General features: G+C 37.8%; 1 protein-coding gene across 3 annotated transcripts in view; it reads left to right on the forward strand.

Annotated features, from left to right (window-relative positions):
• Positions 1-2,431: 2,431 nt before the first annotated feature.
• The window catches only part of gramd1a (GRAM domain containing 1A), a 45,533-nt gene continuing 32,787 nt past the window's right edge, over positions 2,432-15,177 (forward strand). The window contains exons 1-3 of one of the 3 annotated variants that reach the window (XM_084726983.1): positions 2,432-2,668; positions 4,923-5,064; positions 8,332-9,470. In XM_084726983.1, coding sequence (XP_084583109.1) covers positions 8,995-9,470 — 476 coding nt within the window. In that variant the 5' untranslated portion in view covers positions 2,432-2,668; positions 4,923-5,064; positions 8,332-8,994. Of the gene's footprint in view, positions 2,669-4,922; positions 5,065-5,877; positions 6,322-8,331; positions 9,471-15,177 lie in introns of those variants that run through there. The other 2 variants (XM_084726984.1, XM_084726985.1) reach the window with 2 other exon arrangements.

The raw sequence follows: 15,177 nt of genomic DNA on the forward strand, positions 1-15,177 counted from the left end.
GATGAGTCAGTGGGTAAGTTGACTCTCCTCCTGTTTCTAAGCAATTGTGTACATTTTTTGTCATGTGACCTTAAATGCAGGAAGTACCCATCATTTCTATGTGGCTGTGATGGACAGAAGCACATATCTCTTTATATTACTACATTACTTTTGCACCTTGTACCTGTTCTGTACTTGATGCATGCACACGTCATTATAAGATAGACTACCTATGTCAAAAAGTAACACAGTAACTCAGAGTTACTTGAGATAGTAGCTGTAATATAATTACTGTTTTGGAAATTTTAATCCCTTACACTACTGTTAACTGTTTGATACAACACTGTTTATGACAATGGTGTGACAAAAATGTTACTTTGTTGATTTTATGTAGTTTAAGTTAGCTCCTATCTTAAAAGATGAAAACATTTGGAAAGGGAAAATTATTAAAATAGAAGTGGTCACTCAGTAGAGTCCAGGCAACAGATGGTGAAGCACCTACTGCAATGTCACTACAACTGCCAGATACAGCCAGCAGGGATTTGTCAAGTTCTACCAACATTAACATGACCCCCACATATGTTTACCTGAGCTGAAACAAGATTTCAAACTTCTTGAACACTCGCAGCCCCTAGTGGGAGATTAAGAAGAGTGAGAAATCAGCTCTCTATTACTGCCACGTATTGTATGCCTTTACCAACCCATAAAGTTACAGGTTACATCCATGTCTGTCCAGACTCATATGATGTTTGTAGTGACGACTTGGAAGAAATTTAATAGGGAAGTTACCACTATATTGACCTGCAACTTTGAAGGAATTTAATAAAAGGTATTATGTGTATTTCTTTTTGGGGGGACAAAATGGAAGTTATCACTATACTGACGTGTGATTCCAGAGAGCTGAATATTATGCTGTCACGTGAGTAATTTTGTCATAATTAGCATATGATATTGAGTTATGGCCAAAAAAATGTGTTTAGTGAGGTCAACGTGACCTTAACCTTTGACCACCTTCAGCATGCAGCCATGAATGTTCACAAAAAAAAAGATTAAGGCTAATTGGTCCAGGAATATGCAAAATAAGCTCCAGACAAAATGCAAGTCCAGTCATCATCACACACACGGAAGTGATTACATGATCCCCTCCCGTCTTATACCTGGCAGGGATAATCACTTTTTTTAAAAGAGGTAAATTATTTTTAAAATTATGCTCAGGTTGAGAATTAAAAAGTCAGATGATCAATTTATCTTCAGATAACTCAACTTATTCACTGACTCGGATCAAATTACCCCTAATCTGGGGCAAGTTGAGCCACAGGAGCACTTTTTTTCCCCCAAAAGTCATATTTTCAAGGCCCTTTATTATAGATGCATTCTTATAATTTCAACTGACAGGAGACATCACGAAATAAGGGTAAATGTTTTCATTCTATCACATCTCATTTTTCCTTGCCTTAGTCAACATAAGTAAAATTTGGCTCACCTTACCCCTTTCTCTACAGATTTCCACTTCACTCCCTCACTGCCCTCTCATTTCACCCATTTCCCTCTTTCTTGTTTATTACCGCCAGAAAAGTCACATTTTGTAACTGTATATTACAGTCACTCCTCTTTATCAGTCTTGATCTGCCGTCAAAGGGTCTGACGGTCAGTCAATGCCAGCTGGCCAGTCAGAAAAACAAGGCCGCTGAAGTCAAGGCCGACAAAACAGACATTGACTGAAGGCCTCAACTTGCGTGCAGACTGCAGTGCCAAAGAGATCCACGTGGTTTGCTCAGCAAGTGTGTTGATGACATGATGAATGTAATGAGCTGTTTCTTTTTTAAAGGGGAATGCCTTGCCACATTAACCTGTCAAGTCAAATTAAACATGTCCCACCCTGAGGCCGAACAAACAAGCAAAAAAAAAAAAAAAAGAAGAAGAAAAAGAAGTACAGTGTACAGTGATAGGATACAAGCTGTGTGTTTGTGCTTGTGTGTGTATTTTGGTTGCACTGGAGGTCAGGGATGTTGTCACGTGATGTAATCAGATGACACAGTGAAGCACTTGGCTCTTAATAAGGGTCCTTGCCTCATTTAACCTTGTCATAGCCTGTGAATGATAATGACAATAAAAATCAACCTGAGCAATCTGAAAAATGGACACACATGTGAGCGAGGGACGGTGAGACGAAGACCTTGGGTTGGCACACCACACACGAGTGGGGAAACTTCAAGGAAATGTTGACATATGATAAACCCTCTGTGTGTGTGTGTGTGAGTGTGTGTGTGTGTGTGTGTCTTGTGTATATGGGGGTGGGCTGCACCTCTCTGACCCTACACACGCATACACACAGTGAGTGACACACCTCCTTTCTCGCTATGCTGGTGATGTTTTTTTTATTTTTAGCACAGATCGAGTTTCCAGTCCCGGATTCAGCAGCCAGAGGTGCACAGCAACACAACTCGCTGTGTCCTGGAGCAGCTCCCTGCCCAGGCTGCATGTATAACACAGACCTCAGCCGGTCCTCTGTTTTGAAGTGGAGCCGAGGAAACGTTGACTGCAGGAGGCGGTCACGGGGAGGGAGAAGACGAAGGATGCCTTGTAAATCTACGGAGAATTTGAAATTGCCAAGTCATTGTGAAGCTGTGCCACTGATTTGAAAGGATGCAGAAGCAACCGTTGGCTGGAGATTAAAACTGACAGGCAGGTGAGGGTAAATTCATTACAGCAAAACATGTGAAGGTTGTTATTGTATATGGCTTTAAAAAAAATAAAGTAGTTCAAAAGATAATTCTGACTTTGTTTCTGTCAGGGCTCTAATTTGTTCTTTTTTTTAGCTTCTAAAGCTGGGCTATCACAACAGTTTCTCTACATCATTGTCAAGACCAAAATAAGAAGACTCACTACATTTTTGAGTTTTAAATCAAACTCTTGTATTTTGAAATCAACTAAAACAAGTTTTGCCAGCCTAAAATCTTTTGTTCATTGTAAAACCGAAAGCTCGAATTAATTAACTCTAATAAACAATGAAAACTTTAAACTTGTCTAGAAATTTAACAAGCTTAAAATGTTGAGTAGATGAACTTTTCTGAACATGAAATACTGTGTTTTTACACTTAGTACTATTCAGTTCTGTTAAATGAGAGGGGTTGCATTTACTGAAAAAAATGAGTTGGCCTAATCAATCATTTCAATTTACCTGTGATCAAAGAATACACGCAACATTAACTCTCAATATTTAAAGGAACAATATGTAGCTATTTGTATGCAAAAATGAGCACTGAAGTTCAAACAGCGAGTTGGAGCCATAGAAATATTTTAAGGTTGAAATCCTGTTTAATATATGTTCTATGGTTGAAGCAAGTGTTCTCCTCCCCAGACTTGAATAAAGCTCAGGCAGGCTGCAGGAACACAGGATGTGCGCAGAGACAATAGCAAGCAAGAGCAAATCTTACACTGGAAGTGGATCAACCTTATATAGATACAGATTCAGATTCAAATAACTTTATTGGCATGAACAAAAATATGTTGTTGCCAATGCAGTCTACAGTTCAGTGGTTTTTTTTTTTTGTAAATAACTGTCAGTTGTCTGTTAATGTAAAGTTAAGCCCATTATACTGAAAAAAGGGCCCACTGCTCTGAAAATATACAGTTTGGCCCATCTTACCGTCTGCCAGACTCCATTAACATGTTGCTCAATTTAACCATTAAGAACATCTACCCTTTCTACAAGATTATTAATGATTTCTTACAAGTCATAAATAGACACTTACTCATTTGGCAAGCATTCGGCATTAACACTGATGAACTCAAAGAAAAAGCTTTTTTGGCCCAGAATCTAAATTTAAAAGGAGCAGTCAGAGAAACTAGTATTTCATCTTAGCATCTTTCCTTGATCTCTAATGATATATCATGGTCATTTTTGTATTTATTGTAGTAAATATATTTCACATTTCTCTTTTAAGTCACTAACATTTCTTCTTTAGGTAACTTAAATCTTTAAATTTTAGAAACAAACAAAAAAAAATCTCTGTTTCAAAACTTGTTCACAGTGAGCTTGTCATTATTTGGGTGCTTGAAAATTAAATGAAAATATATTACATTATTAATCATTAATCATTTTAATTAATTTAATCAACAATTTTTGAAATACAATTTCTAAAACACCAAGATTTAAGTTAAAGTTAATCATCTCAGTAAAGGACTATAGGTTAGGAAAGTTTTTAAAGTTTTTTTTTCAAAACTTAACAGTTTGAGTTTGATTCAAAACTCAAAATTTAGTGAAGGCAGCTTGACACACTTGAAATTATGTGTTTTCTCAACTTTTTTCTTTTCTTTTCTTTCTTTCTTTCTTTCTTTTTTTTTTTTTTTACAGTGTAGCAATATTATCACAATATTGAAAAAGTGAATAAATCATTCAAATTCATCTTTGACTAAGTGTATAGTGCATTTTGTCTCTTTTTGGCAAAATGATATGAAAATTTCATGTTTTTATATATCACAGTTATCATCAGTAGTTTAGTAGTTTAGTTGTTGAAACGTGAGGACATCTATTCTGTGTCATTTTTAAAACATCCATGTTACATACTCAACATTACGGAAATAAAACCAAAATTTATGTGTACTTATGATGGGTTGTAGGCATTAGAAATGAGAGAAGTAGTACTTCAAAAGTATTACACTAACAATTGGTCAATAAACCAATTAGTTGATCGATAAAAATCTAATTGTGACTATTTCAGTAAATCATAGGTTGAGTTATATTTCAAACAAAACATTTACTGGTCCTAGCTATGCAGTGAGGACTTTTTTGCATTTATTTTGTCTTATCTCATAGTAAATCTGAGCTACAATAATTAGTTGATTAATTGATTATTAATTGATTTTTTTTTTTTTTTTTTTTTTTTTTTTAACAAAATATGCCCAAATTCTTTTCTTTCTTTATGCTCTTTTGTTTTCAGGTTCAGACAGAATGACCCCACTTTAGCCCTGTTTACTGTATGTGTCCTGGAGGAGAAAATATCCACCTCTCACAAGCTGCATCCTAACTATAACAGTTCATAGAGAGACCATATGAAGTGATGCCGCTGCAGAAGAAAAGGGGTGAGATTATTTATTTGTGCATACTGTGCCCTGCTGCCTTTCTTTTTTTTTTCCATGATCGGTGATTTTATTATTTTTAAGATATTTTCTGCTCAATAAGGACTTACGAACCTGCAGTTTTGTGTGAGGGTGATGGTGAGGCATAAGCTATCAGGTTTCAAATAATGACTGCACTCAACTCTGTTAGACACAAGGGGTCGCAATGTTTCTGTGCATTAATTTGGTCATATAACTGCTCCCTTCAATTTAACTCTGAAATCGTGCCAAAACTGTGGAATAACCTGTACTTGTTGCACATTTTGTGTTGAGAAAACCTGTAGTGGTGGTTTGTGGTGCATAAACCAGTGTCGATTCCTGAAACTGTGTATGACTGCTTCAGTGACTTTTTCTCTTATATCTTATCGATAAAAACGATCTAGTTGTAACAACGGGCATAGATCACGCATGTAAGGTGGCTGGTTTGTTTTAAATGAATCAGAGAATTGTATTTAATGAAGATAAAACAGATTTTCGGTGGATTTTGTTCGTCTCATGTAAACACTCGTCCTCTGCTCTCGCCACATCCTCTGAACAGTTATTTTCCCGGACTGTACCACAAAGTTTGCAGTGGGGGTGTTCGTCTGTTTTTCTCTAGTGGCTTTGTATATTTGATTGCATAATAATAAACGTTATGTATTATTTTTAGCACGTTATTTTGTCTTAAGTGTTGGTGTGTTTGTGCCTCGTTAAAAAAATACATAGCAAGGATAATACTTTTTTGATGAGCCTTCTCGTACCCCCTCGTACTAAGTTAATCACTGGACTGACTGACTTCGTTCCTTTTCACTTTTCGACAATAAACCGTATTGTGTGTTACTTTAAAACTAAGTTAGTACGCTACTCGTGCTAAGCTAACTTTGATCGTTAGCTTAAAATTTAGTTTGATAAACAGTGTTTTATACCGGGGTGCTTTTTAGTGAAAATGGAGGACGTCGGCATAGTACTTTCTCCGATGAAGATTAAAGCCTGCTAGCCAGATAGGCATCTTTTTGTGAGCTGTCGGCCTTCAGAGGTCGGGGGGTTAGCGTTAGCTAAACTTGGTTAGCTGGCTAAAGGCTAACTGTTAGCTGCAGCCGGCAGATGCTTCTTTACCCAGCTGAGAATGTTGATGTGTTCCTGTGAAAAAGTGGATTTTAACATTACTCCCCGCACCGTGGCTCGGCTTGTTTTCGAGGCCGAGCAAGATAACAGACACGGAGGAAACTCTTCCAATGGGAGGTAGGAGTTCCAACTTTAATAAACCTCCTTATGCTACACTTTCTTCTGTGCACTATTATTAAACGTCACTCGGTTTCTTTCTGAGTACCCTTTTGTCCTTGGGTGTTTACACACAATATAGTGTCAACAGGCATCAGTGTTTGTGTTGACTTCCTTAACCCTCAGCAGTAAAGGCCAAGTTTAGTACATTTACATGAATTGTGATTTTTTTTTTCCAGCACAAATTCAGCTGTAAGTCATATCTTTTAAATTTAACAAAGTCGAAAACTTAAGGTAACCTAAAATACAAAAAACGACGCAGGCACCTTAAAAAAAAACCTAAAAAAAACAAATATTATATAATATTATATAGTATATATTATATAGTAATATAGATTATTATAATATTATTAAAATATTACTTCATTATTTACACACAGAAATACTTAAGAAAATGTAATGCAGTCTATTTACTATATTCAATAACCTAGTAAACGATGCTGAAATGAATAAAAGATAAAAATATTCTGATATTGCAATGATCCCTTAAATGTGCTTACAACAGATATGTAGTGAGGCAGGACATGTTAAGTTTAATTATTAGAATTATTTAGTTAATTATCCATCAGGTAACTGAAACAAATATTGTTGCTAGTATACTTACATATTATCAAACTCTCTCTCTCCCTATATGTATGTATGTGTGTGTATATATGGAGAGTTAATATTTGCCTATAAATCACTGAAAAATCGTTCAAAAACATTTTTATAGTGTACAGACATAAATGAGACAATGTGTCCCACAGCAGGCCTTTCAACTGGTTTTGCTGTTCGCTTGTCCCAAAATTATATATTACTAAACATCACAGGAGCTGTTGTATGCAACTGGACTTTGCTTGAGTTTCTTGATGATGTTTCACCTCTCATCCAAGAGGCATCTTCAGAAACTGAAACCAAAGTCCAGTTGCCTAAGACAGCTCCTAGCAAATACCATGATCTTCATGACGGAGAATCTAGATCTAGATAACTTGCGCCTTTGTACTGTAGTGTCCTGAATCTGAAATGGCTGTGGTTGGCCTACAATGTTGTATGATGATGGATCATGTCCGAGATGGCCTGGCCTGTATTTTATGGCAAAAAGATCAGGCTTGTGTGGACCAAAGAGTGAAGGCTGCACAGGGATTATGGTGGATTACTCTGGACAAACAAGTCTGTGCCAAGATTGTTCTTGTTCAAACAGATCGTAGCAAATACTGTCAGACGTGCTTGGGCCCTTGCCTTGGAAGTGCCTGCTTTGAAGGCAAACAATGGAGTGACATACACACACACAACCCTTCCTTGTTGGAGGACACATCTGCAGTATGTTTTCATGTAGTTATGACCTTGGTAGCTGATAGAGGCAAGTAGACCTGGTTATAGGCTGTATGAACTATGTATTTTCAGAGGGTGTTGTCTGTGCCAGCTACAACGTCTGGTAGTTGCAGTGTGACGTTGTGTGTTTGTTCTTTATGGGCAGTTATAGCATCAACTGTGTTTTCGTAAGTCAGGATTTGGAAATGCTGGTTTCCTTGCTACACACACTTACTGTCTGTCACTGTCCACTGATAAATGTATTGTGACTGTTGTCAGTCAGTCCGACAATCACCCAGTTTTGTCGATTTCTGAATTACTTGAAGGGAGAAAATGTTTGATTAATGCTGCTAAAATAATTAAACAATTGTCCAAACCTGGACCACATAATGCACGTAACATAAACCAGCCCACCATAAATAAATCCTATTGATTAGCCCTCTAATGGGGACAGTATTTCATTGCAGATCATCATCACCATCATATGATACCTCATATTCCCGGAACTGGCAGAGAAGACAGTATCAAAAATCAGATAGAAATAGTCCTAGTCTCACAATCATTTGTTTTAGTGGGCAGGTTTAACAATTTATATTTAAAGAAAAAAACATTTAAGGAAAGCAGTTGCCAGTTGTAGGCCAGCCTTTTGAATGCAAAGTTTCTGCTCTTTTCACTCCTCAGGTATTTACTTCCAGACTCAGATCTGTCTTTGTCTGAGACTTCAACTCTTGAAAAGATGAGCCTGATAAGGCAAATGCAGTCTTGGGGTCTGCCAATAGGAGCAGAACGGAGGAGTACCAAAGAATGAGAGTGACCAGACTGTGTAAGAGGTGCAGAGGAAGAGGCACATGAGCTAAACACAGAAAAGGGATGACTCTGAGCCAACACACTGGACAAGTGGAAATGGATTGCCTGACGAATACAAATTGTGAAGGCCTGTGAGATCATCTGACAGGCCTCCTCCTAGCTGAATTGCTCATTGCTCCATTGTTTCTGACTTGTGAACTGTTCTGAGGTCAAAACTTGTGGGGAAATGGGCTTGCTTGATGTGAAGACATTACCTTAAGTTCGCAGGAAATCTGGGAAAATACTGAATCATCTTTAATTATTGTAAGTGTTGCCTCATAAGCTTATTAATATTATTATTAAGCAACGCTTAGTTGAATGAGTTGAACAGAGGGAGTGCCTGATATGTTTACCCTTCCTGTTTCTAAAATATATGAAACACAAGCATGACTGGACCATCTGAGTCCACCATGGGTCAGCCACAACTCTAAAGATGCAACAAGTTGTTGTTGTTGCCCTTGACGGAAAGAGAAAATTAATCCCTGGAAAGCTCTGAAGATGACTATGTCCTCTCCTGTGGGACCAGAAGGTATCAGTTTGGCTCAGCCTGTCCCTGTCCCTGTCCCAACGTTGACTGTCCTGCCACCATCCTCAGATACAGAGTCCTGGTCTCGCTCACCTAGCCCCAGGCTGTCACGCTCCAGCCGCCACGGTCGATTCCACCGCAGCAGGACCCGAACCAAGAAACGAAACGAGGATGAGCAAGGCTGCTCTCCTAAGCGACAGTGGGGTAAAAAGCCACAAATTGTAATTGAGGAGACTGCGGAGAAGGGCGCCATTCCACATCGGAGCCCCTCTCCCTCCCCCTCTATGGCTAGTAAGATGGAGGGGGAAGAACAAGGTCAGGACAGCCCTTCACAGGACCGCCTCCTGCCACCATCTCGCTCCTGGTCTCGTAGTCCCTCTCCCAGCCGGCGCTCCCGCTGGTCCCTCAGGAGCCTGCTCAGCAGAGACTCTGACTGGGAGAGCTGCAGGTTAGTGAGCTAGATTCATCCAAAATAACCAGCCAGAGATTTGAAAAAAAAAAAGAACTTAGGGAAAAAAGTGAATATGTGCAGCATTTATTTAGGCAAAGCAAGACAGTAACATAGCACATTGCAGATACAAAGGCAATTCAAAGTAGGGGTGTGCCATATCATATTGTTCACAGTATGTCAAACTGATTTTCATTATTTAAAAAAAAGTTCATATTGTGATAAAGGCAGTATTACATTAGTATAATTTCATGTAGTGATAATAGTTATATTACATTGGTGGCGTTTGTTCCCAAAAGGGGAGTGACTTCAGTGGGGTGAAAGTGGTTTGTTTTAGTGTGGCATGATTCTTGCTAAAATGTGAATCATTACTTTTTCCCTAAGAATTGAGATCACGAATTCTTCACACAATTTTGATCTTATTTTGTTTGCACACAAGAGGTGAGACACTGAGGTGAAAACATGCATCTGAGAGGTGTAGCCAGGGCTTTAAACAGATTACATGAACTTATATCAAAGTGCTGGACTTAAACTTAAAAGACTCTTATAAAAAAAATACCTCAGGTCTGTTCCCCTTTCTTACTTTGGAACAATTAATCAAAGTGATTAACATAAATACTGCTGAACATAAAAAGCTGAATGCTGAGGCACTGTGTAACATTTGTGCTATTGAGGTTTCTGTGGTTTGGCAGCAGGGATTTTGTGATGTGATTTGTTTTTAATATAGGAACAAGTGAATCATGATGATTTAGAAGTGGGAAAAAAACGATTTAGTACAGTTAACCACAATAATATGTAAGAAATGCGAGAAGAGTAACAGCAGATTGGTCTATAGGACAAACTGATTTCACCACCTCAAGTGGCCAAAAGTCCTGCGAGGACAGCTTAACTTCTGTTGTGAGCTCTAAACTAAAAGATTTTTTCTGCATTTCTCATACCATCAGTAATATAGTTATTGCAGAATACCCTAAAATGTTTTTGCTCTACATATGCACAGACATGCAAAACAAAAATATAGAATATAGAAAGAAAGAAGAAGCAGCAGAGGTCAAAACTAAACTGTTTTTTTTTTTTCTTCATTAATTCAGTTGACTGTTCTCTCTTTGCAAATGGGCTGTCTTATCTTACAGCAGCAGCACCACATAGGGTTCATTGGCTTAGAACAGAACGTCCCCACCGTCAGCACTATGTTTGACTGTCTCATGGGTATTCTATGCTTATAGCTCTGTTAAACCTCAGCCAATTGCATTCAGGCCTTCTGAGACCAGATTTGCCTGCAGTGACTGACATGAGTGAGTAGCCTGTCATTTGTGCATGTTGGTTGGGAGTAAAAAGGCCTTACATCTGACAGATTTACGCGTGGTCGACTTTTCTCAAATGGCACACGAGGTCAACTATTTTGGAACAGGGTGGAGTTAATTAGCTAATGGCTAAAACTAGGGAGGACAGATTACGCTGTTAAAATCCTGATTAAGTTGAGTTGATTCATGGTACACTATGATGTCAGATAAAAAAAAGCAGGCCAACACTCAGATAGTAGAACTGCAGTGATGAAGCAAGAAATAGGCTTGCTACCTTGTATTTAAGACTAAAAAAACATGCATACCACATATGACTTGCAAGTGATTGGCATTTTAAAAGAACAGTATAAGCTTTAAGAAAGGATTACCCCTTTCAAACAAGCAAAACAGCAAGGTTATGTAAGCTGTAAACAAATAAAGCAAGACCCCCACTGTTGTGACAGCAAGGGAAAACAGACCCCGGTCAGTCATATGGAGCTAGAGGCGGGGTTCATGCGCCATTTATCTTTCCTCTGAAGCATGACATCACCTTCAGCCAATGGGAGAGGACTCTTAGTCTGATGATGTCATGTGAGTCCAATCAGAGGAGATTTTGGGCAGCACTGCAGTGGGCTACAGAGGGCAAGCAGAGGGTGATTCTCTCCTGTGCTCCATATAAACAGCTGTGCCCTTGTCTTCTTCATTTACACATTATTTTACTGACCCACTTATATTGTTTTGCCAATTATCAATGAAACTTTAGATCTGAGGTCATTATGATTTGTCAGTGGCCTTTTATAGTGAAAAACTTTTGTTTATATAGCTTCCAAAGCAAATGAAAGATTCAGGTTTAAACTCTTTGTCAAGTCAGCTTTATTTAAAAAGCACATTTCATATGACAGATGTCAAAGTGTTTATCACAAAAAGGAAAAACACATCATAATTGCAAAATCATATAAGAAAGTATTACATATTTAAACAAGATAAGATACAAGAGAAGGTCTTCTTCTTATTATTATTGTTATTCTTATTATTAGTATTAGTATTAATGTTATTATTGTTATTATTATTAAGAGGGGAACAATAATACTGATTCTAAAAAATGAGACACTTTAAACCAGACTAAAAGCTTGTGAAAAGATATGTTTTTAGTCTATTTTCTAACACATATACAGAATTTAGACAATCTAGAGAAAACAGATGTCTAAGGTTATGTAAAATATAATTCACATAAACTATAAAAGAAGTCATTAACCTGATTCACACAAAACAAATGCGTTTTTCACCACACTGAAAAAAATGTTGTAGACGACTTTGAAATATTTGTATAAGCTACACAAACAGTTGATCTGCCAATGAATTTGGACAAGGCTGTAACGGCTGCCCCAAAGGCAAGGTGTTAAGCTCCACCTGTGGCCTTATTGCAAATATTTATATTCTTTGTTAAACAGTGGAAAGTCTCTTGCAGATAAAATAAACTGTGGGTACCTGACACAAAAGCCTAGTAATTTTCTAAACATTATAGAAATTTCTGTTCTGACTTTTTAATATGGGTGAATCAGTGTAAGGCCTACTTGAAACACTGGGTAGATGCAAGGCTATGTCTGAAGACCCTTATTAACCTATTCAGACTGGTGGAAAATAGGTTTATCCCATCTTATGATGTGAAATGAAAGGTGTATAGGTCTGAATGGAGCCTATATGCTGTAGTTTATGTTGACCATGCCTCAAAGCTAAGCCTGGTATCAAGTCCTCTTAGATAGGCTGTTACACAGCAAATTCATTTGTGTCCTAGTCAGGGGACATGTGTTGGTGGAAGTATAAATTTCTAAGTTGCTAAACATGTGTGTCTGTAGCTCCTATAGAAAAAATAATGTGTTAGAGCTAGCTAAAATAGTTTTCCTGTGTTTTTTCTTTTTTTAATTAAGTGGGGTTGTATGATGTACTTCTAGTATAGTAGATGGCAGTGGGCATGACCCCACTTTGGAGAAGCAGAGAGGAGTACCAGCATGGGAAGCAGGCAGTGAACTTATGAATATATGTAACTACACACTATTGCTTTAAGCACTTGGGCATTTCATTTGAGGACATCTCATGTTATTCAAAAAAATGTCTTTCTTGACCTTGGCATGCAGAGAGAAGTCTTCTTGTGTGACTACTAGCAGACAGTATAGGGAAATGGAAATATGATAGTAGTTCCCAGAGCTAGCGTTATGTCTGTGGAGGCTAAATCTATTAAGTGATCTACAAAGTTGAATTCTTTTCTATACAGAAAACAAATCAATCCATTAATAAAGGCATAACTGCATCTGATGGATTCTTCCCGGTTTCTAGCACCATTTGTTCCCAACCTTGGGGTTGTGGTTTACTGGGGACAGATTTGTACTTTGAATGTCTCAGTCAACAGATTTAATGTAAAGCTGCACGACTAGCACCAATGCATTTTCTACAGTACAGCAGGAAGGGCAATTCTGCCTTATGCAGAGACTTTGCTCTGCTTATTTTGGTGTAAACATGTTGTGAAATAGTCATAATAACACGTTATCACATGTTTAGAAGTTGCTAATATGTAGACTGAGCTAATGATAACCCTGTAAAGTTCTTATCTCTTGTCATGTCTTTGAACTTTAATCTTTCATGTGTAATTTTGCAGAGGTAGACAGTCTGAAGAGTGTATGAAACATGTTGAAATTAATCAGCACAAAGGTTGATTATTGAGTGGATGTTTTTATTTTAGTGAAATATTTCCACACTACTACATACATATACATATATTCAGTCTGAATGTACAGATATTGCCAAAACTGTCTTTTAACAACTTTTTAATGTTAAGTACAGCCAAATCAACAACACAATGGTCTGCTGACTGGTTGTGCTTGATTGTAATTGTGACCTTTCTCTTTCTTTTTCTGCCACACTGTATTAGTGCAGCATTGGTTCAAATATACTGCATCCAAAATCCCATACTAACATGCTATTTAGTAAGACTAGATTTTTTTCTTAAGTACATCTGAAACCTTAATATAAAACCAACAGTATGTGAGGTGCATACTATTTCCAGGGAAATATTGCAACATAAATATCCCATAATGCAATGGTAGTAATGATGACAACAGCAACAACATAACAAAATCAGACAGCGACTGAGGCAGCTCTGTAACACCAACAATGCTTCAATTTAAATTTAAGTAAGGTTTTATTTCGCTAGGCGGAATGTATTTTTTAAATGAGCTCACCGCTGGCACGGTTTACCACAGTTGTGCATCTCCAACCAGCAAAGAGGCTTTCAAGAAGCGATGTGATAGACACTGAGAAGTACGTCTTAAAATATACATATTACTGTTTATTCACGCAGTAGTGTGTTGAATGATAGAACACATTTTGGGCATGTAGTGCATAGTATATGACTTTGGATTCAGTGATGGTCCGCTTTCAGTTTGTGTTTACATGCACTCAATCTGATTATGAATCCATTTTTGACAGTAACTAGATTTTACTCAGTTTCTTTTACTGTTCCTGGTCAGTCTCTCATGTTCAGCACAGTCTTATCCAGTTTGAACCTGTTTATTTAGAATCAGCTTTTATTGTCATACTCTGTTGTTTATTTTGTTTCATGGATAGTGTATACCATAGACTCTTTGGATTTTGCACCATGTGCGTGCCACAATCTACAGTCTCCTAATAACCCCAAAGACATCAGTCTGTCCTTTCACAGACTTTCACTTGCACTACCCCTCTTTCTCTTGCTCTGTTGCAATAACATATTCTCCTCAGGCAGGAAGGAAGTAGCATATGAGTAGCTCATTTACACCTTGTCCCGTGTGTGTGTACCAACATCCTGTAAAACTTCTCAGCTTTTCTTCTAAGCTGCATCCTGTCTCTTTTCTTGCCACTTTCTCAGTGCTGACCCAGCCCATGAAACTGACATTATTATGGGCCATTGGTGAACCTCAGAAAAGCAGATTACACAGAGGGAGACAGAATGGTGGAGATGTGGGCTTGGCTCAGCACAGCGTGGATTATGATGTGGACTCTAATCCAGAGGGATGGACAGAGAGATTGAGGGTTAAGGGATTGCATGGACTCTGGGCTTTGGCCAGGTGGATGCACTACAGACAGCCATGGTCTTTGTATTTACAATGCTGGTCATACTATAGCTTGTTTTTTTAGTATATTTAGTATAAAGTGAGCTGTTAATAACTACAGAGGACACAGGTCCTCTTCCATGGAGGCTGCCATGTTGCAATGCCATGTTTCTAAACACAAACCAAACACTGGCTCTAGATAAGTCTGGACAATAGGCTTAAAAATTATATCTCTATTTTTAGGCAATGCCACAGTAAACAATATATATCTTGATATGCACATTTTTTCTAAAATAACATACTATAAATTCTAAAATAGTGCAAACATATGGTGGTCTTATA

Source organism: Lutjanus erythropterus, chromosome 9 (genome assembly GCF_056507025.1).
Source record: "Lutjanus erythropterus isolate fLutEry1 chromosome 9, fLutEry1.hap2, whole genome shotgun sequence".
Lineage (NCBI taxonomy): Eukaryota > Metazoa > Chordata > Actinopteri > Lutjaniformes > Lutjanidae > Lutjanus > Lutjanus erythropterus.